General features: G+C 36.4%; 1 protein-coding gene across 2 annotated transcripts in view; it reads right to left on the reverse strand.

Annotated features, from left to right (window-relative positions):
* The window catches only part of PKN2 (protein kinase N2), a 128,029-nt gene extending 102,890 nt beyond the window's left edge, over positions 1 to 25,139 (reverse strand). For both annotated transcript variants that reach the window (XM_078451711.2, XM_078451710.2), the window contains exon 1: positions 24,960 to 25,139. In XM_078451711.2, coding sequence (XP_078307837.1) covers positions 24,960 to 25,007 — 48 coding nt within the window. In that variant the 5' untranslated portion in view covers positions 25,008 to 25,139. The remainder of the gene's footprint in view (positions 1 to 24,959) is intronic.
* Positions 25,140 to 26,746: the final 1,607 nt, after the last annotated feature.

The raw sequence follows: 26,746 nt of genomic DNA on the forward strand, positions 1-26,746 counted from the left end.
GAAGGAATCCTACACATTACATTCTTAACAATTCAGAATATGGTGTATTTAATTCTCTTCACAAATTTTATAGTAGTATAATTATATCACCATAAAATAATTATATCACCAATATAATAATCATAATTGCAAGCACATTCCTCCTACAAAGGTCATATTCTATGAGGTACTACAAAACCATATATGGGAATGGGTGGGAGTAACCTACAGTAGCCTGATCAGATACCAATGATAATCCAGCTTTTGACATATAGATACTCTGATCTATCTTCTGTCCTATACCTTAGCATACGGGTTTGCTTTTAAAAATTATTTCATTCAGCAACAATTTATTAAATATTACTATGTGTGAAGTCCTATTCTAGACATTGATAATACAAAGATGATTAAGCCACACTTCTGATAAATTGGTGGCTGAGATCGAAGTTCACAGTGTATCTACTTTAGTAACTTATTTAAAAACTATAGTCCTATTACCTTGAAAAATGTGATTTTTAAGCTCACAAAATATCACTAAAATATATGTGTAAAACAGAAATAGTTTTTATTTTTTTTAAGTTTACTCATTTATGGGGGGGGGGGGGGGCACAAGTGAGCGAAGTACAGAGAAAGAAGAAGAGAGAATCCCATGAGGGCCAGAAAAAGAAAAAAAGAGAGAGAAGTGGAACTCTCTCTGAGCTCAAACTCATGAACCGTGAGATCACAACCTGAACTGAAGTCAGATGCTTAACCAACTGAGCCACCCATGCGCCTCTAAGTTTATTAATTTATTATTTTTAAAAATTTATTTCAATGTTTATTTTTGAGGGAGAAAGACAGAACGTGAGCAGGGGAGGGGCAGAGAGAGAGGGAAACACAGAATCAAAAGTAGGCTCCAGGCTATGAGCTGTCAGCTCACCAAAGCTTGAACTCACCAGCCATGAGATCATGACCTGACAGATGCTTAATCGACTTGAGCCACCCAGGCGCGCCAAAGTTTATCTATTTTTGAGAGAGAGCACACATGCACATGAGGGAGAGACAGAGAGAAAAGAGCCCCAAACAGGCTCTGTATGCCAGATCACACCTGCAGTTGGATGCTTAACCGACTGAGCCACCCAGGTGCCCCTAAAACAGAAATAATTTTTAAACCAGTAATGTGTCACAAAAATTTACTCTTTTTTTGTTTGTTTGTTTGTTTTAAATAGGCTTCATGCCCAGCGTGGAGCCCAACACAGGGCTTAACTCATGACCCTGAGGATCAAGAGTCAGACATTTAACCAACTGAGCCACCCAGGTGCCCCAAAAGTTACTTGTCTCAATAAAACTAAGAAGGCCTTACGAAATAGGTTAAAAATGATTTCACCACATTATTTCCATTTCTCTTACCAAGCCTACACATATATAAGTATACCAAGTACAATAATTTTATAAGTCAATGAACTCATACATGTTTGTATTAGAAGTGTAGAGGGCAATGACAGAAAATTACATAAAACACAGTTCTTCCTCCTCTAATTTTGATTAACAAAATTCAAACCTCAAATCTTATTTTACTCCTATAGATTTGAAACTTGTGGAAATTTCATCTACTTACTAAACAATTACAAATTATCACATTTCTATCTGTAGTTATAAACTGTTCTGAAAGTATTTGAAAAGTATTCCAAGGGTGCCTAGGTGGCTCAGTCAGTTAAACATCCAGCTTCAGCTCAGGTCGTCATCTCACAGCTCATGAGTTTGAGCCCTGCATCGGGCTCTCTGCTGTCAGTACAGAGCCTGCTTTTGGATCCTTTGTTCCTCTCTCTCTCTCTGCCCCTCCCCGGCTCATTCATTCTCCCTCCCTCTCTCTCTCTGAAAATAAGCTTTAAAAAATATATATAAAAGCATTCCAAATACATATATTTTTTACTAAAATGCATTGTATATCCAGAGCAATAATTTAAATACCTATGGTTTAATTACTTCATTAATATGGGTATCATTTTTTCACCCCAATCATAACTCATATTTAGTATTACTATTGGTAAAAATGATATCTCAATCAAAATTGAGGGGGACCCTGGTGGCTCAGTCAGTTAAGCATCCGACTATTGATTTCAGCTCAAGTCATGATCTCATGGTTTGTGAGATCAAGCCCCATGTCAGGTTCTACGGTGATAGTGAGAAGCCTGCTTGGGATTCTCTCTCTCCCTCTCTCTGCCCCTCCCCTGCTGTGCTTGCTTTGCTCTCTTTAAAAATAAATAAACATTAAAAAAAAAAAAACTAGAATTGAAAATCATCTCTATTTTAATAGACAGCATGTGCAAATCTCAGGCTCTCACATGCCTCCAACACAGAAACGTGTTTCATAACCAAAAATACCTAGAATGATCAAGCAAAGGTGGGATGTTAAAGGCAACAGAGAAAAGAGAGAAATAAAGATTATGAATAGGATGGGGTGCCTGGGTGGCTCAGTTGGTTAAGCGTCTGACTTTGGCTCAGGTTATGATCTCATGGTTCATGAGTTCGAGCCCCTCTGACAGCTCAGAGTCTGGAGCCTACTTCGGTTTCTGTGTCTCGATCTTTCTCTGCCCCTACCCTGCTCGTGCTCTCTCTCTCTCTCTCTCAAAAATAAACAAACATTAAAAAAATTGTAAAAAAAGATTATGAATAGGAAATCTTAAATTCATGGTCTGTCACTGTTTTGCTAAGACCCATAGCAAATTCTTAAGCTGTGCTTCCACTGTTTCGTTTCCAAAATAGTAATTGGTTCTAATTTTAACTCAAAGTTTACATTATATTCATTTTTGAATCCTATAAACAACTTTTGCTTTAATCATGATTTGGGATTGTAGGCTTCCTTTTTTTCCTTTATTATCCTGGTTCAGCAGTTCTCAGTATCCAGGAACCTTGAGGTGTCCCAATATCTTGGTGTAATTTTTTTTTTAATGTTTATTTATTTTTGAGAGACACACACAGAGTATGAGCAGGGCAGGGGCAGAGAGAGAGAGGAGACACAGAATCCGAAGCAGGCTCCAGGCTCTGAGCTGTCAGCAGAGAGCCCGATGTGGGTACGAACTCACAAACTGCGAGATCATGACCTGAGCAGAAGTCGGACGTTTAACTGACTGAGACACCCAGGCGCCCCAATATCTTTGTATAATTAATGTCTATCTTCCTCTCCATATTTTAAGTTCCATAAGAGAGGGAAGTACATTTGATCACTATTAAATATTTTGATCATTATTATATTACCAAGCCTCAGAATAATGCTTTGAATATATAAGATAGTAAATACTTGTTGAATGAATGGAAAAATGGCTGCTCAAAGTTGACATACTAAACAAGAATACTGGATCAAAAAAGAAGAAAAATAAACATTCTAACCACTAAGGCCATTTGGTACAGGAATAAGTACTATATACCTCAAAAAAAAAGTCCAATTTTCTATGTAAATCAGGGAACAAAATGTGACAATGTACCACATAAATGTAATTTCCAAAAACAATGTTAAAAAAAATCAATGCTCTAGATTTAAAGGATTAAGATTAATTAATTTGGAAAATATATTTCATCCCCCATTGATGAAGCATTATAATATGATTCAATATTTAATAAAACTACATGTTAATCACAATTCAGAATTGGTAATTTTGAAGTATGACTTATTACTGTATCACAATACATCAAGTCACATAATCCAAAATGAAGTACCAACTTTTCCACTGGTATAAGCAGCAAAGGAAGATAAATAGCCACATAAGAATTTGAGCCATCTTACTCTTTATTACCAAGTGGAACAAAGTTTATAAAATGACTTATTCCATTAGGGGTGAGGTTAGGTAACAAAAATCAGTTAATACCCATAACTAGTTTCTTTATTTCTATTCACATTAACAAAAGAACTACTACAGGTTAGACAGATTGAACCACAAAAACCATAGTTAGAGGATAACAAGCAGGCTGCCATTGCAGATCGATGGGATGTCACTAAGGCATTATGTATCAAAGAAACACTTAATAATTTGGGTCCTCCCGCCCCCCAGGATGGTAATCAGCATTAGTGCTAGTCACGGACTGCATGAAACCAAATGGCAATCAATTTTGTTCCTAGATACTACTTAATACTGTCTAATAAACTGGCCTTCCTTCAAATACACAAAATTAAGTAAAAATGCATCAAAATTAAAATACAGGAAAAATTATAGACCCATGTACCCTATTATTTCAAATATGAATTATACATGGATTACTTATGCCATTGTCTTGAGCATTCTGGGATAAAGAAATGTGAAATATTAGAGTTGCTTTCCCTCAATATTTTGGTTAAAAGAACAGGCCCAGGTTATTAATACAGAAAAATTCAGAATGGACAATAAGGATTATCTTAGCAACTGAATTTAGTTTCTAGAGCTCCACTGTCAGTTCAATAATCACTAACCACATGTGGCTATATTTAAATTTAAATTAAATTAAATTCAAATGTCAATTCCTCAGCTGTACTAGCCACAATGTACATATGGCTAGTACCTACCAAATTAAACAGTTACCAAAAGGATATATAACCTTTCTTTTTTACAAACTGAAGTGTGGTTGATATACAATATTATATTAGTAGGTGTATAACACAGTGTTTCAACATTTATAGACATTAAGAAATGATCACCACCATAAGTCTAGAAGGACATATGTATATACATACACACACACACATATATAATTTCTATCATCCTAGAAAGTATTATTGAATAGTGTGTTCTAAAGGGTAGAGGCCAGGTCCAATGTTGCTGTGTATATACTATACACACATACCTGCCTACCTGTATGCAGAGTCACTGCCAATCCCACTATGTGTATGTCCCTTACACTCACCTGTTCCACTAATTTATGTTACTTGTCTAGACCCTGAAGTCATGTTAGTTGTGACCGCTGCTCTATAGTTTATGGACATTTAAAAATTATTTTTTCTAAGTAACATAAAAATTAATTTTGATCAGTTTTCTGAAGCTGTAGGTAGTGTTACTTAAAATTATATGGCTCCATTTTGATATATAATCCTTTCAACAATGCAAGCCCTTAACTACTCTTTTTATGCAAATGAAAGGTTGTAAATAAGAAATTTTCATGTAGTGTCTAGTGGGCAATCATAAGATTGCCCAGATTATAAGAACTAATCACCATTTAGAATGACTTTCTCAAAGACAAGTCTTAATAGTGTAACTTTCGAAACAGAATAAAAAAGTTTCTCTGGGAACTACTGAAATGAAAAAAAATGTGTTTGTTTTAACTTCACAATACTATCACAATTCATTTACTCTTATTTGATTACAACAGCAGGAACACAACAGGCATTCCAATTGACTGAATTAATAAATTATATCCTTGCCTAGATATTTAAAAAACTTGCTGCAAGTATCATCAGGTAAAAACAAAATGTTAGTATTCAAATAGTGAAATGTGAAATTCTGGTTTGGTAACTTTTCCTGAACTCTTTGCTATTTGTTTCTGATATTTGTATAGAAGAAAATCTACAGTGAGAGGACAATTTTCCTTTCATTTAAATCTGCATTACTCTCTTGGTTATTGAAGGTTTTTTATGGTATCTACTAAACTATTTTTAAAAACTTACTTACTTTCCTCAGCTTCAGTCACTTACTATTATACCAGCTCATTAATTGTAATTGTAGTAAGCCAAGTTACTAACAGAAAAACAAAAGTTTCTATTTTCCAAAGAGCTGGAATACGAACTGGTATTCTTTCTTAACTCCAGTAATTAAGCCCCAAAAGATATCTCTTTCAGAGTTCTTAACAATATCACTCCTTTCTTTTTCCATAAAATCAGAACAAACAACAGTCTAATTTTTTATTCTTTAATATCAGTTCTAGCTGAAAATTGTTTTTAAATTAATGCAAGTGTCAAAAGTTTTAGCATAGAAAAATTCATTAGATTTTCAAAAATGAGATTAGATCAATTTCCTATTTACTTTTGATAAGAAGTGCATAAACCATTATTCTTAGAAATAAAAGATCTTATATTCTTTTGGCTTCAAGTCTTTCAAATAACATACTCAAGGATTTAATAGTCTTAAGTTTCCTAAAAAACCCTAGATTTAAATGCCTTCTCAAACTCAAGCAATTTTTATCAGGTTAAAATAATTCGAAACATAGCATGTTCAAAAACTGTTTCAAACATTTAAAAATATCTTGTAATAGATCAACAAATTGGTATTAATAAAAACATACAATCCAGAGCGATATAGGAAATGCTACACACATACACACACAACATGCCCCTCCAGTTTTTGAGATGGCATCTGAGGTTATCAGAAAAAAAAAAAAGCTTCATCTAATCTCAGTGATAGTAAAAGTGAGTAAGAATACAGAATTTCCAGTTACCAGTACTGTATATATTTGAAATATCTGAATCTTAAAAGTTCTCATCACAGGAAAAACAGATTTGTAACTATGTGTTGATGATGTTTAACTAAACTTACTGTGGTAATCATTTCACAATACGTGCACATATCAAATCATTATGTTTTACACCTAAAACTAATACAATTTATATGTCAGTTATATGTCAACAACAACAAAAAAGTAAAAATCAAAAAAAATAAAACAGAATTTCTAGGGTAAGTTGTTTTAAGATCTCAACAGGAAGAAACCAGACAAATTATTACAAATCATTTGCTATCTTCTACACCTGAGATCAATTAAACTTCAAGTTCTATAGCACAAATGTCCCTAAGAGATAATGGACACGAAATAGGACTTAAAACTTAAACTACTTTTCTGTAAATCTTTGATATATACAGACACGTATGACAGTTTATATATTTTTAATATATTAAACTTCTAAGACATCACTTAACTTCACTTGAAAAACTGGCTTATTTAAAATTCATCCAGGGCAAAATATTTTTAACATGTTCCAGTTAGTGTGAACAAAATCCTGTGAAGTCACCGTAAAAATGTCTTTAAACAGACATTAATAATTTTCTAAACAGAATAAATTTCCTTATTCAAATATAAATATATTTCTATAATCCACAAGAGACTTTCCATCTTCTCTAAAATCAAGGTATTAAAATAGACCTGTGCATTCATTATCCAGTGCTGTTTAATAAACTGTCGTGATGATCAAAACGATCTATGTATCAATGCTGCCCAATATGGCAGCCACTAGCCACATGTGGCTGAGCACTTAAAATGTGGTTAGTGTGACTGAACAATTAAATTTTAAATTCTATTTATATTTAATTAATTTAAATTTTAATAGCTACATGTGGCTAGTGGCTACAGAACCGAACAACACAGACTATCAAATGTTCATGACTAGGTACAATAACCTCCAACAGTGCTATACTTATTAAAAGAAAAGCACCACAAGGAAGCAACTCAAGTATCCACTGATGGACTGGTGGATAAACAAAATGTGGTATATACATATATGGAATATTATTCAGGCTTTAAAAGGAAGGAATCATAGCTAACAATCTTGAAGACATTATGCTAAGTGAAATGGGTCAGTCACAAAAGGACATACACTGTTTAATTCCACTTACATGTCAAATTCATGGAAACAAAAAGCAGAATACTGTGTGCCAGGACCTGGGGGGTGGGGTAATGGAACATTAGTGTTTAGTGGGACCAGATTTTCAGCTGAGATAAAAAGAATTCTGGAGACAGTGATGATAGTTGCACAACATGATGAATGTACATAATGCTACAGAACTGCACACTTAAAAATGGTTAAGACGGTAAATGTGCGTATTTTACCATAATTCAAAAACAATTCTTAAGCATCACAATGTGACCAAATAAATACCTCTGATAGAACAGCTAACTGGAAATAGAAAGTCAACAATAAAGGAAATAAAGTGCTTCTCAGAGAAGGAAACATTATATTTGCTGAGAAAAAGTTACAGGAACCCTGCCATGAATCAAGCTGTACTGCATTACCACACCATAACCAAGATCTGAGGATTTTACTTCTACAGGATCAAGCTGGACAGAGTATATTGGAGCTCTTTTAAAAAGTCACAAGGCTAGACAAAGTAAAGTCAAAAAGCTGAATTGCAGAGTGTTTGTTGTTTTGTTGTCTGGTTTGATTTGGTTTTAGGCACTGTCAACAGAGCTGGCCTCGAACAAGTCACACACTGAGCAAGAAGAAAAACAAAACCTAGAAATATATTCAGTTATTTGTTAACCGTGTCCAGTTATTTTTAACTTCTTTAGAAGACTATTTTAGTGAAAGGGCATAATAAAAGTACAACTCTCAGGTTGTCAAGAACATAGCAAGGAAAAACTAGGGTAGGGATAAGAATACCACCATAAATAAAAAAATAACACACACAAGAAAGAAGGATAAAATTAATGTGGAACACAAAAACAAAAGCGATCATCCTTTTCCTCAAAAATTTATCTGAATGTATTTAGGCCCAAATGCCATGATCAGTAAGAGTGTTAACATATTACAGCAAAGTATTTTAGGAAAGCTGCTAGATGCTCAAGTGGAAAAGGCTTATAAAACAAAGTTTATTTTTAGGCTTTTTAAACACCTTTTTAATTTGTAACACCTTACCCCCATAAACAGACATAAATGAGAAATAAATGCAGACTAAACTTTAACATCAGAGAGAAATATATTATTCCTTTAAAAGATATAAAACATGAGTATTTTTCCAGTTCACTGAAATATCTCATGCATATAAAATACTCACTTTGCAAGTGTATATTGTGAGTAACATGACTGACCTCTTTTAATTTATAGAAGTAATTGCTTCTTTAAGCAATTTTTAAATTTTACGTACACTTTAAACCACAATAAACTCTCCAGAAGTTACACACTACTTCTGCTGGAATCACCACACCTATACAGCATTTTTATATTATAAAAATACTACAGAGGTGCCTGGTTGGCTCAGTCAGTTGAGCACGTGACTCTCGATTTTGGCTCAGGTCATGATTCCAGGGTCATGGGCTCAAGCCTCAGGCTCTGTGTTGAAAATCTCTCTCTTTCTCTCCCTCTCCCCCACTTCCCTCCTCCCACTCGCTCTCTTAAAAAAAAAAAAAATAAGTAAAAAAAAAAATACTACAAAGAAATTTGTACCATGAATACTTACAACTAGATGGCAAATTATATATTCCCTTTTATACTCATTCTCAGTTCCCTTGAAAAAAAGATATTTGTCACATTCAGTTTTAACAGTTTTGAAAATGTTTAACTATTTTTTAGGTATACTAAAGAAAGAAAAAACCACCACCATGAAGTTAATAAAACTAGAATTGTATGGAGCACTAAAATAAGGAATAGGAGTCAGAAGGGCTCCAGTTAAAGCAGACATTGGCTGAGTAACATGAACACCTGAAAACTGGGTATAACAATCCCTCCCCATTCCTAACTCAAAGGGTCATTTTAAGAATCAAAGAAATAATACATGTCAAGGTGGTTTATAATTCAAAAATGCTTCATATAGAGTGATATTACTAAAACTACTCATAGTTTTTCAACATGACTCTATTTTATATGAGGTACCTTTATAACTGGTTCCTTCTCTATAATTACCATTATATTACACTAAAAGAATTATCCACCATTTTGTCAACCTCAAAGAGGTTGCTCAAAGAGAGCAAAAGGAAAGTTACCCCATTCCCTCTTACCCCACTCCCTTTTTATAGACTCAGTACAGTGTTTTTAGGGATTTGATAAAGCAAGAATTTTGCTTTAGATCTGATATTTAAAGTTCCTGTTGGCTACTCAACCATCCTTAAAAAGACACACCAAAACTAACTGTAGGATTTTGTATAGAGTTTTACGAGGTGTTTTTGTTTTTTAACGTTTTATTTATTTTTGAGACAGGGAGAGACAGAGCATGAACAGGGGAGGGTCAGACACAGAATCTGAAACAGGCTCCAGGCTCTGAGCTGTCAGCACAGAGCCCGACGCGGGGCTCGAACTCACGGACCGCGAGATCATGACCTGAGCCGAAGTCGGCCGCTTAACCGACTGAGCCACCCAGGCGCCCCAGGAGGTTTTAATACAATGAAAACATGTACCAGAACAACAATTTATAGTAAAATGAACACCCTCCTGATACCGGAGTTCAAAGATAAGATTTCTATAGCAACAAAATAGAAAGTCAGTTATGCTAACCAATAAGCAATAAACAATTGGACATTTACTATAATATACACAAAGTTCAAGCATATTCAACTACAGAGTTGGTATTATTTATTAATATTCAGAAGTATATTACCATAAATCTGTTTCTCTAGTGCTGAAATGTGCAGGACCATTCTGGACTTTGCAGATGCATAACCTTAGTTCAAATTTATAAAAAGTCCAAAAGCTTCTGAGAAAGAACAAAATAAGGATCTGAACTTAAACAGTTTCATGAAATAACTGGTCTATAGCTCCATATTTGCAACACATATTTTTTGCAAGACAAATAACACACCACAGATTTTCTTTTTACTTTTAAGTAGGCTCCATGCCCAATGTGGGGCTTGAACTTATGATCCTGAGATTAAGATTTACATACTCTACTGACTGAGCCAGCCAGGCAGCCCCAAACCACAGATTCTTAAATGAAAACTCAATCGTAGAAGTTCATCATATATCAACCTATGATTTCTTTAATTATTCTTACCCACCTAATCTCAGCATACTGTTATTTTAAACGAAGACAACCACGGAAATACACACACTTTCAGATAGCTATCCTCATTATACCCTCTATGATGCAAAAGAAGAAAGAAGGGAAAACAATTAGCCTATGAAGCATGACCAGCTCTCTAGGTCCCTAACACCCAACTTCAACTAGGCTATCAGCCACACAACTTAAGTATTAAAAAAAAAAAAAACATTGTAAATCTGACAGAGAGAAGAGTTACTATTTACTATATCCCAGGCACTTTATGTATAATGTACATCATTATTAAAAAAAAAAAAAAATACTGGGGTGCCTGGGTGGCTCAGTCAGTTAAGTGTCCAACTTCAGCTCAGGTCATGATTTCATGGTTCATGGGTTCGAGCCCTGCATCGGGCTCTGTGCTGACAGCTTGGAGCCTGGAGCCTGCTTCAGATTCTGTCTCCCTTCCTATCTGCCCCTCTCTCACTCACGTGTATGCTCTCTCTCTCTCAAAAATAAACATTAACAAAAATTAAAAACAAATACAATAACCTTCTGAGCCAGAAATTATCCCCATCTTTATAAGAAAACTTGTCTCATGTTGCTAAATAACACTTACCAAGCCAGACAGCTAACATGTGTTAAATATGAGATTTAAACCTAGGTTTATGGGGCACCTGGGTGGCTCAGTCGGTTAAGCATCTGACTTCAGCTCAGGTCATGATCTCATGGTTTGTGGCTTCAAGCCTTGCCTTGGGTTCTGGGCTGACGGCTCGGAGCCTGGTGCCTACTTCAGATTCTATGTCTCCCTCTCTCTCTGCCCCTCCAACACTCATACTGTCTCTCTCAAAATAAACATTAGACATACTGTCTCTCTCAAAAATAAACATTAGAAAAGAAAAATTAAACCTAGGTTTATAGGATTCTAAAACTTGAATTACCTATTAGACCAGTGATTTTAACTAGGCTTTGAAATTACTGATTAGTAAATTCCAAGAAGAAATTTGGCAGATATATATATATATATATATATATATATATATATATGTATACGTATATATATATATGTGTATATATATATTTATATATATATGGTTACTGATTTATTATATTGCCAGTTAAGACATTACAATTATCTTCATCATATTTTAAAGTTTATTTATTTATTTTGAGAGGGTGGGGAAGGAGAAAGGGAAGGGCAGAAAGAGAAGGAGAGAATCGCAAGTAGGCTTTGCGATATGAGCCCAGAGCCCAGCATGGGGCTAGATCTCACCAACAGTGAGATCGTGACCTGAACCAAAATCAAGAGTTGGGAGGCTTAACCAACTGAGCCACCCAGGCATCCCATCTTCATTACCTCTTAAGAAATAGTACTTTTTGACATCAAGAAAGGAAGTAAAGAGAAGTAGAATGGTAAAATCTCAGAATGGAGGACAGTCCACCCCTTTAGTTAAAAATTCACAATTTTATATCAACATATACAGCAGAATACATACTCATACATTGTCCTTAGTGTGAAAATATCATGAACAGCACTGGTCCCTGACCCAGTGGTTATTAACATGCTGTGATTACTGGAGTAGAGATGCATTTGGGATAAAAAGAAGCACAGAAAAATGCCAAAAGAAAGAGGAACTACAGTATGTGGGCTGAGAAGAATTTGTGCTCTCAAGGCAGTGAGACCTGGATTTCATCTTGGTTTAGGCTAATTATGTGACTATGGAGAAGTTATTTAACTTCTCTAAACTTTAGCTCTCTTACCTATGAAGTGGAGATAACAGCTCTACTTCAGTAGAATTGTCTTAAGTGATAAAACACCAATATGAAGTTGTAATTTGTTTTTAATAATGAAGCTTATTAGTTTTAATACTTTTGCTTCAGTTATATCAAGACGCTGTCACTCTGCCAATAGAAAATTCTCAGTCTGAGATGGAGAACTCAATTATTGTGACTGAAGAAAATAAACTTATGTACCTGTCAAGTAGCTTTATCTAGAGAAAAATGATGCGATGCAGCTATGCTTCTTCATAAATAGTAAAACAAAAGCAGAGAAAAGTTTAAAGTAATAAATGTAAAACCTGAGGATTTTCAGACATGTGACTTATTTATTCAACAATAAGTAGCTGCTATGAACAAGTTGCCCTGCTTAGGACTAAAGAGATAAGATATCCTCAATAATTTATAATAATAAGTTTATAAATAATAATTTATAAGATATCCTCAATAATTTTTTTAATTTTTTTTTCAACGTTTTTAATTTATTTTGGGGACAGAGAGAGACAGAGCATGAACGGGGGAGGGGCAGAGAGAGAGGGAGACACAGAATCTGAAACAGGCTCCAGGCTCCGAGCCATCAGCCCAGAGCCTGACGCGGGGCTCGAACTCACGGACCGCGAGATCGTGACCTGGCTGAAGTCGGACGCTTAACCGACTGCGCCACCCAGGCGCCCCGATATCCTCAATAATTTTAAGCACTCAGCTAAGGAGAGAGAAATCAGGTAGGATACAAACAACTATAGTGCAATGCAATATATGATAAATATGAGATAGAAAATTTCCTGCTTAAGTTTTGAGGACAGGTTACACGTGACAAGGGGTAAGGGGAAAAAAGGAGAATCTGAATTGGGTCTTTCAAAAAAAGTATTCCAGTAGATAGAATATAGCAAGAATATATATAGGTAAAAAAACATTACTACTCATGGAGTGCCTGAAAAATAAGCTACTTGAATGAAAAGAATCAAGGATTAAAAGGTAATTTGTAACTACAATAATGACAGCCTTCAGTGCTAAGCTAAGGAATCAGGGCTATATCTCTCAGGCAGTAAGGAGTCACTGAGTGCTGGAGACAACTATTGAATCTGGCAGTGGTACATAATCTAAATAAAACAGAATGAGACTGAAGAGGTAGAGTTGGAATATGAAGATATTGTATTGTCCAAATGATAATGTGGGCCCAAACTTGGACAGTAGCAAAGTAATAAATGAATTCAAGTTGCATAATTAGAAAAATCAACTGAAGAGGCTGAGACAGGAGTCAAATAAAAGTGACCAGCAGATTTCTAGCATAGGCAACCAGAAGAATGGTAAACTTTAAAAAATATAGAGGGGCACCTGGGTGGCTCAGTCGGTTGAGGGTCCGACTCTTGAGCTCAGGTCATGATTTCAGGGTCATGAGTTCAAGCCCCACATTGGGCTCTGTGCTGGGCATGGAACCTACTTAAAAGAAAAAAAAATATGTAAAAATATAGAGAAGTCAGATGTAATAAATCAGTTATGAATCAGTCACAGAAATCAGTCACTTATTTATTCAAGCATAAGCTATAGGCCAGGTGCTAAGTACATAAAGATGAGTAAGACCTAATTCTTATACTGAAAGGGAGAGACAAGGGTGCTGGGTGGCTCAGTAGGTTAAGTGTCTGACTCTTGATTTTGGCTCAGGTCATGATCTCACAGTTCATGAGATCAAGCCCTACCTCGGGCTCTGTGTTTATGGTCTGGAGCCTGTTTGAGATTTTTCTCTCTTCCCCTCTCTCTCTCTCCCCTTCCCCCCCTCAAAATAAAATTTAAAAAAAGTGAGGGGCACACATAGAATTTAACAATTAACTCCTATATTGGGTGATATACTCAGTAACAGGAGCTGCAAAATGTGAAGGAGGCAAATTTACCAATGGATCAAAATGCTACATGACCAATCACTAAATTTAATTATCAAAAATGTATCTTAAAGAAAATTTCTCTTAATTATATGATATGAATATATTCATACATTCAGTGAATGTAGAATTTTCTTGGTAGAATTTTAAACAGTGTCCAATTTGTCAAAAGTTTTCAGGCAGATGATCAATACTGCCTTTTTTTTTTTTTTTTTTTTTTTTTTTTAGAGATAGAGCTGGGGAGAGGGCAGTGGGAAAGAGAGAATCTCAGGCTCCATGTACAGGGCAGAGCACGATGCAGGGCTTGAAACCATTATCCAGGGATCATGACCTGAACCAAACTCAAGAGTTGGATGCTCAACTGACTGAGCCATCCAGGTGCCTCAATACTACTATTCTTAAAGTCAGAAACAGTAAATACAAACAGTCAGAGGTATACAGCAGTGTCATTCCAAGAACTGCAAATAGTTTAATACGACAGAATAACATATGGGGAGAAAACTCTGAAAAGACTGAGAATAGCTGGATGATGGAAGGTCTGTTATATTTTATTATATAATTAATGGGAAGTGACTAAAAGGGCTTAAACAGAGAAGTGCTTTCTAACCTACAGTCCCTTCTTAGAGAACAGCCCCTATTTCTAACTCACAGAAGAGTCCCTGCAGTCATATTGCACTTATCAGTGCTGAGAACTCCATCCCTCCATTGCCATAGTTGACCAGATCAGGTGTACATGTTCTATATGGGGTCAATTAAATTTCCTCATTAAGAATTTAGAATTGTGGCACAGAATAAATGAGTCAAGTAACTGTAGATATTAGACTTACAGAGTTCATGGAAATTCAGAAGTTGGGAGTGCCTTTTGGGGGCCACATGAAAGAAAACCAGTATACAGGAAATATAAAGCAATGCACATACTTAAGAAGAGATATGAGAACATGTAGCCCTAGAAAAGGAAGCCTTTAGTTTCATGTTCAGTACTCATGGGACATGGCTATATATCCCACCTTTGGGTAAAGTGCGATGTCCCTGTAGCCTTCCAATGAATCCAATTATTGTTTAAGCTAATTTAAATGGCTTTCTATTCCCTGCAACCTTGACAAAACAAGGTGATTAATTCTGGTGGTTAATCTAAAGAGTACAGTAGAGGAAAAACAGGCTAGAAACAAGCAGAACATTTAAACTAGGGAGGGAGTTATTAAAAGAAAAGCAATAGTAACAAATATAGGCAGATTATGATGAAAGAAAGTAGCCAATATTGTACAGGGTCCACAAAGTTTAGTTTAAACAAGAGAGTTTCAGGATGCTAAAGCAGTATCAATTGCCCCAAAAGACTAGAGGAAGTAGAAGGTCACGGATGCTTTTAAGAGAAGAATTTCAACAGAAAAATTGGGACAGATGTAATATTTTTAAAAGTTAAGAAATAAGTGGCATAAAATAAACACAGCTAAGAAATTTCCTTTAAGGAATGTGAAGATTAAAAGAAGCTTGAGGGGACAACAGTATTTTAAAAAAGCATTTTCTTAAACAAAGGAGAGATGTGAACTTATTTCTAGGAAAAGAGGGGAGAATGAAAGCCCCATCCTGCAAAGAATGGAATGATATTCCAAAAGAAGCAGAAGTCTAGGAAATCATAGCCTTAGAGAGGTCAATTTTTCCTTAGAACTGAGTAAGAAATCTTAGACGAGAAGAAAAGTTGGGAAAACTCAGATTATTAAATACTATGTATCACTTAGTAGAGGCAGTGACTAGGTGAGTCATTTGCTGAGAACAAAGCAGCAGGAATAGATCAGACTTAAGAAAATATAGAAGGTTTAAGCCACAACTGGGGAATGTGATGCAGAATTAAGAGGTAAATCAAGGATCTTACTGACCAAAGGCTTCAGAGGATATAACAAGAAACAGAAAAACCATAAGCTGGTACTTATCTAATGATTTAGATAAGGATAACTTCAAGTATAATTCATCACATGACCTAGTATGTATGTACCCTTAACTTACAGCTTGCAAAAATTAAATAAAGCTATTCAGAAATGTTTCTGCTGTAAAAACTGAAAAATGTTCTATTGTAAATTTACATTACAAGAAATATTGATATATATTTCATATTTTAAAAATTAAAAAATAACTCAGACCTTTATTTTACTCTGTATTCAAAAATCAACTCCAGATGTATGGACTTAAATATAAAAAACAAAACTCCACAACTCTTAGTAGAAAAATAGGTGACTGTTAGATCCAAAGTAAGGAATAGTTTCTTACACAAAAAGCAATTATAATAAAAGATTGACAAATTTGACTAAAATTAAAACTAAGCCTTTTTTTTTTTTTTTTCCATCAAAAGATACCACAGCAGTGACAAGAAGTGCATTTAAGATTCTAGGCCTGGGGGCTCCTGGGTGGCTCAGTCAGTTGAGGTTCAGACTCTGGCTCAGGTCAGGAACTCATGGTTCATGAGTTTGAGCCCCATACTGGGCTCCTCCCTGACAGTGTGGAGTACCTGCTTGGGACTTGCTCTCTCTCCCTCTGCCCCTCCCTGCCTCAAAATAAATAAATAAACTTAAAAAAAAAAAACAAACAAACCCAGGTTTGTAGAGGTCCCTGAGTGGCTCAGTCAATTGAGCGTCTGACTCTTGATTTTGGTTCAGGTCATGATCTCACAGTCATGAGATCAAGCCCAGTGTCTAGCTCTGCACTGAGCGTGGAGCCTGCTTGAGATTCTCTCTCTCCTTCTCCCTCTGCCCCTCCCCTACTTGCTCCTGCATGCTCACTCGCTCTCTCTCTCTCAAAAAAAAAAAAAAAAAAAAAAAGATTCCAGGTTTGTAAATACCAGTAAATTCTGCAATAATTTTTTTATATCCAGCATTAAATCAACTCTGGCATTAGATCAACTCCAGCAGTTTATTAACAAGCTATGCACATAACTGTCCAGCTTATTCTTTAAAGAAAAAATATTAATAATTAATAATAGTTTGTACAGAAGAGATATGTATGGAATGGGAAAAACCAGTAGCTGATAAACTATTTACATATATAATTTTCCCTACTTTTTTTGGTCATGAATTTATTCTTTAATTGACTCAACTAACTTTTGAGTCCCTAGTATGTGATACAACATTTTATACAACTTTCTATGGTTGTTCATTTGGACAGTTTGTGAACCACAGGTCAAAACTGTATAACTTTACCCTTCCTATACCAAATCCAGAATAAGATATTAAGTACAGCCTTGCTGATCACAATGATATAAATTATTCTAAATATTTGCCAAAAAGGTAAAACATTTAAAATTGTCCCTCCCACAAACTCCCTGAAAGAGAGTGAAAAGACAAGTTACAAACTGAGAGAAGACATTCACAATATACACAAAGGATTAATGTGAAGAAAATAAAGAGTTTCTATAAATCAGTAAGAAAAACAGAAAAACAGGCAAGAGACATGAATAGGAATTTCACTGAAAAGGAAACATAAAGGGCCAGTAAACATAAAAAGAAATGTTCTACATTAGTGATGATCTGGAAAATGCAATCAAGATGACAATGAAACAGCATTTTACACTCTTCTGACTTGTAAAAATTAAAAGACAATATCAAATGTCAGAGAAGATGGATAATCAAAGGTCCTTTCATCTCATATATTGCTGATATGAACATAAATTGGTACAATCATACTGGAAGTTGGGCATTCACTTACCCTGTGAGATGGCAATTCTACCTTCATGTATATAATGAATAGAAACTCTTATATGTATACAATAGGAAAAATGCACAGAATATCCGAAGTAACACTGGTCACCGCTACAAAAACTGGAAAGTAACTAACTGCTCAACAAGGGAGAGTAAGTATTCAAATATTCAACAACGGAAAAGTTGATGAGTATTTTACTCAGTGAAATATTACACAGCAATTAAAACGACTGACTACAGCAACATACAATATGAATAAATCAGCAGTCACAGGTGAAAAATCAAGTTAAGAAAGATTACATTCAACACAATTATACAAACACAATTAAAACTAAAGACATCTTTTCAAATTATATATCTAGCAAAACTAAATATAAAGGAAGAGAATGAACACAGGACTCAAGATGATCTTTACCTTAGTTAACAAGAAGGTGAAGATAGGGGGTGGAATGGAGAAAAACCACATGTAGGTTAAGTTCCTAGCTTCTAGGGGAGGTGGGGAGTGAGTGGTGGTCCCTGGGTGCATATTATAATGATAAACAGATGGATAATTAATCCAATGCAGTGTACCTAAGGTTTAATAAAAGGGAAAAAAAACCCCAAATTTAATGAAATTTGTTCAATGAAAATTCTTAAACAGGCAAAACAAGCACCTCCTTAGAGAGTCACTAAGGGAGCAACTACAGGAAAGGGAAAATAATATGATTAGTGTGTAAAACATAATATTTAACAAATGTATGTATGATATTTAGACATGTAAGTATGTCTTGGATAATCTAAAATAAATTCCAAATTCTATCACAATTTTCCAACAAGTTAAGGTGTTTTTGAGTCAGGGAAGCAAAGCTTTAATTAGAAAAAGCAAACCACCTCCAAGTTTCTAAAATAGATCCTAATAACATATGTTACGTAATTTTTTTTTTTAAGTTTAGAGAAAGAGAGAATGTACAAGTGGGGAAGAGGGGCAGAGGGGGAGAGAGAATCTCAAGGAAGTTCCATGCTCAGCATGGAGCCTGATGCAGGGCTTGGTCCCATGACCCTGGGACTACGACCTGAGCAGAAATTGAGTCAGGCCCTCAATTAACTGAGCCACCTAGGCACCCCATGTTATGTAATTCTTATGTATCAGTTCATCTTTATAATGTGACGCTAACATTTACCTTCAAATCTAAGGTATTTATCATCAAATATACTCCTCCCATGCTTTTCTATTCTTCATTTAAATTTTTTTAAATGTTTATTCATTTTTTAAAGAGAGAGAGAGAGAGAGAGAGAGAGAATGAGTGGGGGAGGAGCAGAAAGAGAGGGAGACACAGAATCTGAAGCAGGCTCCAGGCTCTGAGCTGTCAGCACAGAACCCGATGCAGGGCTCGAACCCACAGACTGTGAGATCATGACCTGAGCTGAAGTAGGCGGCTTAACCGACTGAGCCACCCAGGTGCCCCTCTGTTCTTCATTTTAAACATATAATATATATGTAATATTACACAGTTTACTTTGTGAGATTGCAAAAACCATATATGACATACAGCTAATTTCAAATAAGGTTTTATTAGATAAAATTAAGAGAAACTTATTTTATATATCAAGATATATATGTCAAGAGACATATATCAAGATAAATGTTTTCTATTTCTGCTTCTCTAAGATATTAGAAGCTACTTTTTCATTAGTATGTTTTCCCATTAGAAATTTTAAATATCTTTTTAACGCTTTTAACTACTTTCTAACTTTGCTGCCAACTTTGAACTCTGATGTATATCAAAGTTAATCATATTATATCTGATGTATATCAAAGTTAATCATTAAGTGTTATATGACTTTTCTTATAGAGTAAAATAGGTTTTTGAAATATAGTAGACATTTGATAATTGTTCGACACAGTACATCTTACAAGGAAATGATGCAGAATTAACCATTCTATTTAAACATCATGCATACATCTGGAAGTAACATTGTTTTAAGTGATACTTATCTTTACAAACTACTACTCCACTCTTTTTTTGTTTAAAAGGGGGCACACAGGAATAACCTGATAAAAGGCATAAAAATCTACTGTTGCCAAATGTGAAAAGCAAAAAGAGAAGAGCCCAAGGTAGAAGATGCAAAGCCCTGAGGTAAACAGACAACGTCCAGAAGGTGCCCCTCTACCTCTCCATTTTAACAGGGATCATATGTGAAGATAAGTTGTACAAGACTAGAAATAATCTGCATTATACTAGAGATGACAGAAAAACATAATCCATTTGGAACCCATCATTTTGTAACACTAGTTTCAGCACACAGACTTTACCTAAGTAGTAAATATGTGGTAAGTTATTTAAAGACATGCCTTATTCAATAAGGTATGCTGCATTTTATTCAAAGAGGCAATAATAAAATCTAAGCTGGGAAACCACATTGTATCAATTTATTATTCAAAGAATTGATGCTATGTATCACTATTGCCTATTACTATGTCCATACTGTATTTCTTCACTTACTTTTTACCTCAACTGTATCTCACAGTACTGACTCAAAATCAAAATACTTTGATGTAAAATAGTCAATAAAGCTAGTAAGATCCACGTATCTAGAACTAGTGGCAGGAAATTTTAACATATGGCTACTTCTATCTTAAAATCCTTCGAACCTCTTCTCTTTAATGTTTATTTATTTTGAGAGAGAGAGAGAGAGTGAGTACAGGGAAGGGCAAAGAGAGACGAAGAGAGAGAGAATTCCAAGCAAGCTCTGTGCTGTCAGCATGGAGCCCAATGTGGGGCTCAAACTCAGGAACCACAAGATCATGACCTGCATGGACAGTGCAGAGCCTGCTTGGGATTCTCTCTCCTTCTTTGCACTTTCCCTGCTTGTGCACACGTGCATGTATGTGCTCGCTTACTCTCTCAAAATAAATAAATAAACTTAAAAAAATAAGATTCTAATAAGTGGGATAAAGGGAGGAAAAATATTAAATCAATACACTGTATGCCTTAAAGTTACAAAATATTGTATATCAAATTTACCTCAGTTAAAAAGGAGGGGTGGAAACATGAAATTGATCAAAATGCCATGGGATTTATAAATTGGAACAATTTGTCAGTTATCTCTGAATAACAGAACCATGAGCACCTTTTATTTTCTTTGTGCTTTTCTGTACTTCCAGATTTTCTACAATGAACATGTATTATGTTTATAACTTAAAAGAATTATAAATCTCATCTTACCTATTCTGCTTACTTTCTCATACTGCATTCCTCCAACCCACCCTAAAATCTTTATTCTTCCAACAGAGAGGCTTTCTACTTTCCAACATAACTGCAAACTTAGATGTCACCCAATTTCCCACCAAATGGGTAAAATTTGTACAAAGGTATAACTAGTGCAAAAATCTCTTCTGAACTTTTCAAGGCAATATTGTTGGGATAAGGGATTAGAAATGAACATTTTAAAAAATTAAGTAATTTCTTAGGGCAATAGTCAATTTCTCTTAGAAAAGTCAAAAGACATTTCATTGTAGGTGACAAATGAAGGGTGTCTTCTCATTAATGTATTGTGTGCCTACTAAGTGCCAAATACATAGCTTGGTTACACATGAGCTTAAAATTTTAAAGCAAAGTTCATTTTATGGATAGACTACAGAGAAATGCAAAATCTTTGGGAAGGATTTCTGCAAACATTCAACAACTTGCACCAGAAACAGTAATCATTAAATGATGAAAACCTGCAAAAAGGTTATTTTGTACTGTTAGTTTTTGTAGACTATTACACCTTATTCCCAACAACAAAGCACTGCTGAATTACAGACTACCAATAGAACACAGAAATCATTTTTCCTTGTAGCCAATATTTTCATTTTGAGTTCTTTATATAGTTTTCATTAATCCAGTTTCCTTAAAAATAAACTTTAATTTCTTTGGCCCCACCAAAAATATCTAAGTTACTACCTCAAATAAAAAATAAAGAGAACAGGATAAAACAAGTTAGTTATACAAGATAAAAATTAGAAACTGCCAATTAAGTTTATATTTTTTAATAGCCTTTTTATTTTTATGATAGTAAATATTCTTCTTTATACAGTGAAGCCTCTAGCCATCAAAGTTTATGTGTACTTCATTAATGATTCCTTGTTAAATAAGCCTCCTAAATTACTAGCAAGAGTTAGAAACATTACTCCATAGAAATATTACAATAATTAATAAGGAAAAACACTATGGTTTCAGGTTTTGTTTTTCCACAACTAAGGGTTATTAATAAGCCAATTCCAACTCAAGTAGTAAAGTATTTCAAATTCTGCAATATAATTTGAAAAATAACTTTAAAATGTTGGATATACAATGTTTCTAAAAATAAGTATCAATTTCATTAAAAGTAGACTGTAACATGTAACTTTCAGAGACAAGTATTCCCCTGGACAAGATATAGCAAAGTAACAGTTTTTAACTACTAAACAGCAGTTTAAAATTTGCTACATAATTAAACACTTAAAATCAGTATGTCAGAGAAGCATTAAGAACTCCATATTAATTTCTCAATTTAAATAAATTCAAACAACTTAGATGCTTTTTAAAAACTAGTTCTCCAAACATGCTTGATAAATATTTGGCTACTATCTACTAATTCCATGACCCAATGAAATAGTAAAACATCTGAACAGATGGATATACAGTACTTGGTGAAGCAAATTTTGCCAACATTTATTTTACATGCTGATATAAATAATGTTCTCAATTTAACACACATAATAAAGTTCATATGCAGTAACTTTTATTAAAACTGGGAGTCAAGGGGCACCTGTTGCTGAAGTATCTGAGTCTTGATTTCAGCTCAGGTCATGATTTCAGCTCAGGTCATGATTTCACAGTTCATGGGTTTGAGCCCCACATGGGGCTCTGCACTGACTGTGCGGGGCTTGCTTGGGACTCTCTCTCTCCCTATCTCTGTTCCTCCCCTGCTTGTGCTCATGCTTGCACTCTCTCTCTCAAAATAAAAAAAACTTTAAAAAATTATAAACAAAAAACTGGGAGTCAAATACATCAATAAAAATGCTTTAGATATACTTGTCAACTCATAAGGTAACAATATAAAACCCATTCTTTTTCTGGAAGAGACTTTTTTTTTTTTTTTAAGTCTAACTTTAGCTGTTCCCCTACTTTGATCCCATTTTTTAGTCGTATTTAAAATTTCTCATCTTTTTGACTTGCTTCCTTCTTGTCAAAACTGATCTTATTAAAAATCCCTGCCATATTTTAATACACATGAAAATATATTTTCAGGTCAAGTGCCAAAATGAGTGTATTCTATGACAACTTTCTATAAAATACAAATAAGGATGCCAAATACTTTATAATTCTGAAGAAACTCCATTCAAAGAAAAATGCTCCTGTCCATTTTCATGGATTTTTCCCAGTCAGGACCAAAGTATGCTTTTCATATTTCAAGACTAGACAGTGGAAAGCATTTCCAACATGCCTCAAACAAACTTCATTTAGAAACCTTATGTGAAGTAATAAAACAATAAATTCCATTCATTTAGCAAATATGGTATGCTGTAACACCTTATAAAAGGCTAAGAGTAACTGGAATACTACATAGCAACATGTCCAAAGACAGGAAATTCAAAGCTGATTCAAAGGATTCCAAATTTGCAACCCTGCACTGGTACACCTTGTTGAAATCTCTACTTTCGTTCAGGAAATATCGAATATTACAACAATGCCTTCAAACTTATATTTAGCTTAACAACAAACAAACTTATAAAGGGATCTATTGAAAAATATATTTAAACAGCAAAAAATTTAGAAGCAGTTGCAATACTCAATTTTGGTATCATCAAAAATCAACCCTTCAGGATCTAGATTCAATCTTTTTAAAAGAATTAAATGCTCTATGCACAAAAAGAAATGTAAGTATATTTTTCTTCTAAGTCCTATCTCCAATAATCGAATAGCTAATAGCTAGAAGAGGTCTATAGCTAAACAAATCAAAATAATTCTTAGATCAAAAACAAGCACATAATTTTAAGCCAAATGTGAACGTCTCTCGAAAACTCCAAAGTAATAAAAATAAACTCAACACAGTAGTGTAGGTACCCCTGTACATCACAGACTTAAGGACAAAAATCGTGCCTACATCATTAAATATCTAGCCGTAAATGGAAAACAATGATACTGCTACTCGACATAGACTTAAGTAACGAAGGGATCTATTTTGTCCTCGTCTCCTGCAGACATGTGGTGCCCAACATTTTCCCTTAGCCCACTGCTTGCTCATTTGTAAACAACTTCTGTAGCTCTTTCTCTGGTGTCCAAACGGGAGGGAAAATGAAAGTCTGAAAAGCATCAGCATCTAAGTTTCCAGATCTGAGTAGGGAGCAGTAGACAAGAGGACCATACAGCTATCATCTGGTTAATAAAAAAAGAAAGAAAGAAAAGAGGGAGGGAAAAAGGGCAGCCTTCATATTAAAGAAATTCGGCGGTCACCTGAAGAGGGCTAGTGAAGTTAGGCAAGCATTTAGTGAGGTACGGTTTTTTGTTTTGTTTTGTTTTTTTAAAACTTGTCCGGGGGCTGGAAGTTATGGGGGCGCTCTTTGTGCGGAGTCTGAGGGGAAGGGGAGGGACGAGAAAACAGCTTGGGAGTCATTCAAAGGAGTTTAAGGAGCGGTGTACGAGGGAAAGGCGGGGCGGGGCCTGGCCGGGCGGAGGGAGGGGGCTGCAGGGGCGTCCGCGGGCGGCTCTGACACCAGGGAGGGGGCGGTGAGCTGGCCGCTCCGGGGACCGGGTGGGAGCAGACTCCGGCTGCAGACAGCCGACACAGATGGGGTCCCACTGGCAGGCAGAGTCAAATTAAAGGGGTGGCAGGCCAGAGCTCTGGCGGGGGAAGAGAGTCCGGCTCCCGAAGGAAGCGGTTCCCGAGTGACATCCCCGAGTTTCCGCACTTAGCGGGCTAGGGGCGCGGCGGCCGCACGGCGTCCCTGGGCCCCCGACCCCTCGCCAGACTTTCTCCCTCTCTCCGCCAGCGCCTCCCGCCCGGGCCGCGGCCCTTACCTGCAACTCTGTGAGCAGAATCTCCCCCCGTTCGGGGTTGGACGCCATTGCGCTCCGCTCTGGACTCCGCACCTGGCCGCGGCCGCCGCTGGCGAAGGGAGAAGGCGGGACGGGACGCGGGGTGGGGGGTGAGGAGCGGGGAGCGAAAGAAAAAAAAGCTAGGGATTCATGGAGGCGCAGCCCCTTCTGGAGGCGCGGCTTATTTCGCCCGGTTCATGGAGCGCGGCGGGGAGCGAAGGCACTCGGAGCGGGCTCCCCCTCGCCGCCCGCCCGCCGCCGCCGCCGCCGCCCGCCCGCGCCGGATTCTGTTCGTTCAGTCGCTCCCTCTGGGTGACGCCAGGAGCCGCCTCAAGCTTCTCCTTGCGGGGCGCTGCGGCCGCAGCTGCAGCTCCTCCTGTCGCACCATTTGGCTGTCACTGCGTCGCAAAAGCGGCCTCACTTGGCGGCTGCCAGAACACGTGACGGCCGCGGCCGCTACCTCCAGTGGCGAGGGGGAGGTGGGGCGGAGAGGACCCCGGGGGCGGGAGCATCGCGGGGGGCGGGGCGCTTTCCGACCCGGCTCCGCGGCGGCGGCAGCCATTGGACCCCGCCGGGGTGAAAACGAGGGGAAAGGACTGGGCTCTCGTCTCTTGGGAGGCGGGAAGAGGAAGAAAAAACACGCCCGCTTTTCTGCTGCGTTTAACGGCCCCACGGTGAACAGTATAACTCGGGAGCTTTCCCCCCCAGCGCCACTTCTTTTTTCTTGTTGAAGTTTAGGCCTAACGTTAAACGAGCGCCTTTCTAACCTCTATACTTAAAAGAGTTTCGGGGCTCAAATTTTATTATTCTCCTGCCCCTTATCGACCCAAGCTGCTAATCTTGCCTTTTTCTCTCTCCCACCCCCAGTGCGCCAATCTGACCAGTTAGGTGCACAGCTAGCTAAACTGGGGTGTGGTTTGTACTTTTCAAGAAATGTAAGCGCTCGGTATCTCTGGCAGTCCTTAACCTACAGCCTTTAAGATGCCCTTTTCCCAAGGGCTGAACTACTATGGTTTGGGCTGTGGAACTCCACTAAGTGCAGAATCTGATTAATTCTTGAATATAAACTGAAGAAAGTGGGGCAGATCATCCCCGCGAATTGGAAAAAAGGCCAACTTTGGATGCAGTAAACATCCAAGCTAACCTATTAGTAACATAGCTAAGTAGTGTACGTTTTCGTTTAAGAAAATGACAGTGTAGTATTTGGGAATGTCAATAAAGTCTCCAACAGGTAGCTTTTGTTTTGTCTCAGCAAAATATTCAGCCTGGATATTCTAGGCAGCTGCCTAACTTTAGATTGAGACTGGAATACAGTGGCTTTGTTAAAAGCTACTTGGGGAATGTTAGGGGTTATTTAGTGAGATAGCTACTTGAAACGCATAATAGGCATACTTCTTAGGAAGTAGAATATTATGTATTTATCTTACACTCCATGTGAGCTCTGCTGGGCTAATGCTAGGACTTGTGTTTATCTTTTTGTCTTCTCAAGTCTCCTGCATTAATTTGACAAACATTTGTTGAAGATAGAGTTTAATGACCACTATGAGTTTCTGAACTCCAACTCATAATATGTGATAAGAAATTTTTTTCTAGTGTGTATTTTAAAATTTTACAACATCTTATGTGTTTAATGCATTTCTTTGATTGAAATGATAATTAAAATATATGCAATAGCAACACTTGGAAAAGCCAAGAGATAATTGCCCTTCCTTGTAACTAAGAGCCAGTGTTACAGGCCCTGGAGTTACAGCTAAGATTAAGACAGTCCT

Source organism: Panthera onca, chromosome C1, assembly GCF_046562875.1.
Source record: "Panthera onca isolate mPanOnc1 chromosome C1, mPanOnc1 haplotype 2, whole genome shotgun sequence".
In the NCBI taxonomy this organism is placed as follows: Eukaryota; Metazoa; Chordata; class Mammalia; order Carnivora; family Felidae; genus Panthera; species Panthera onca.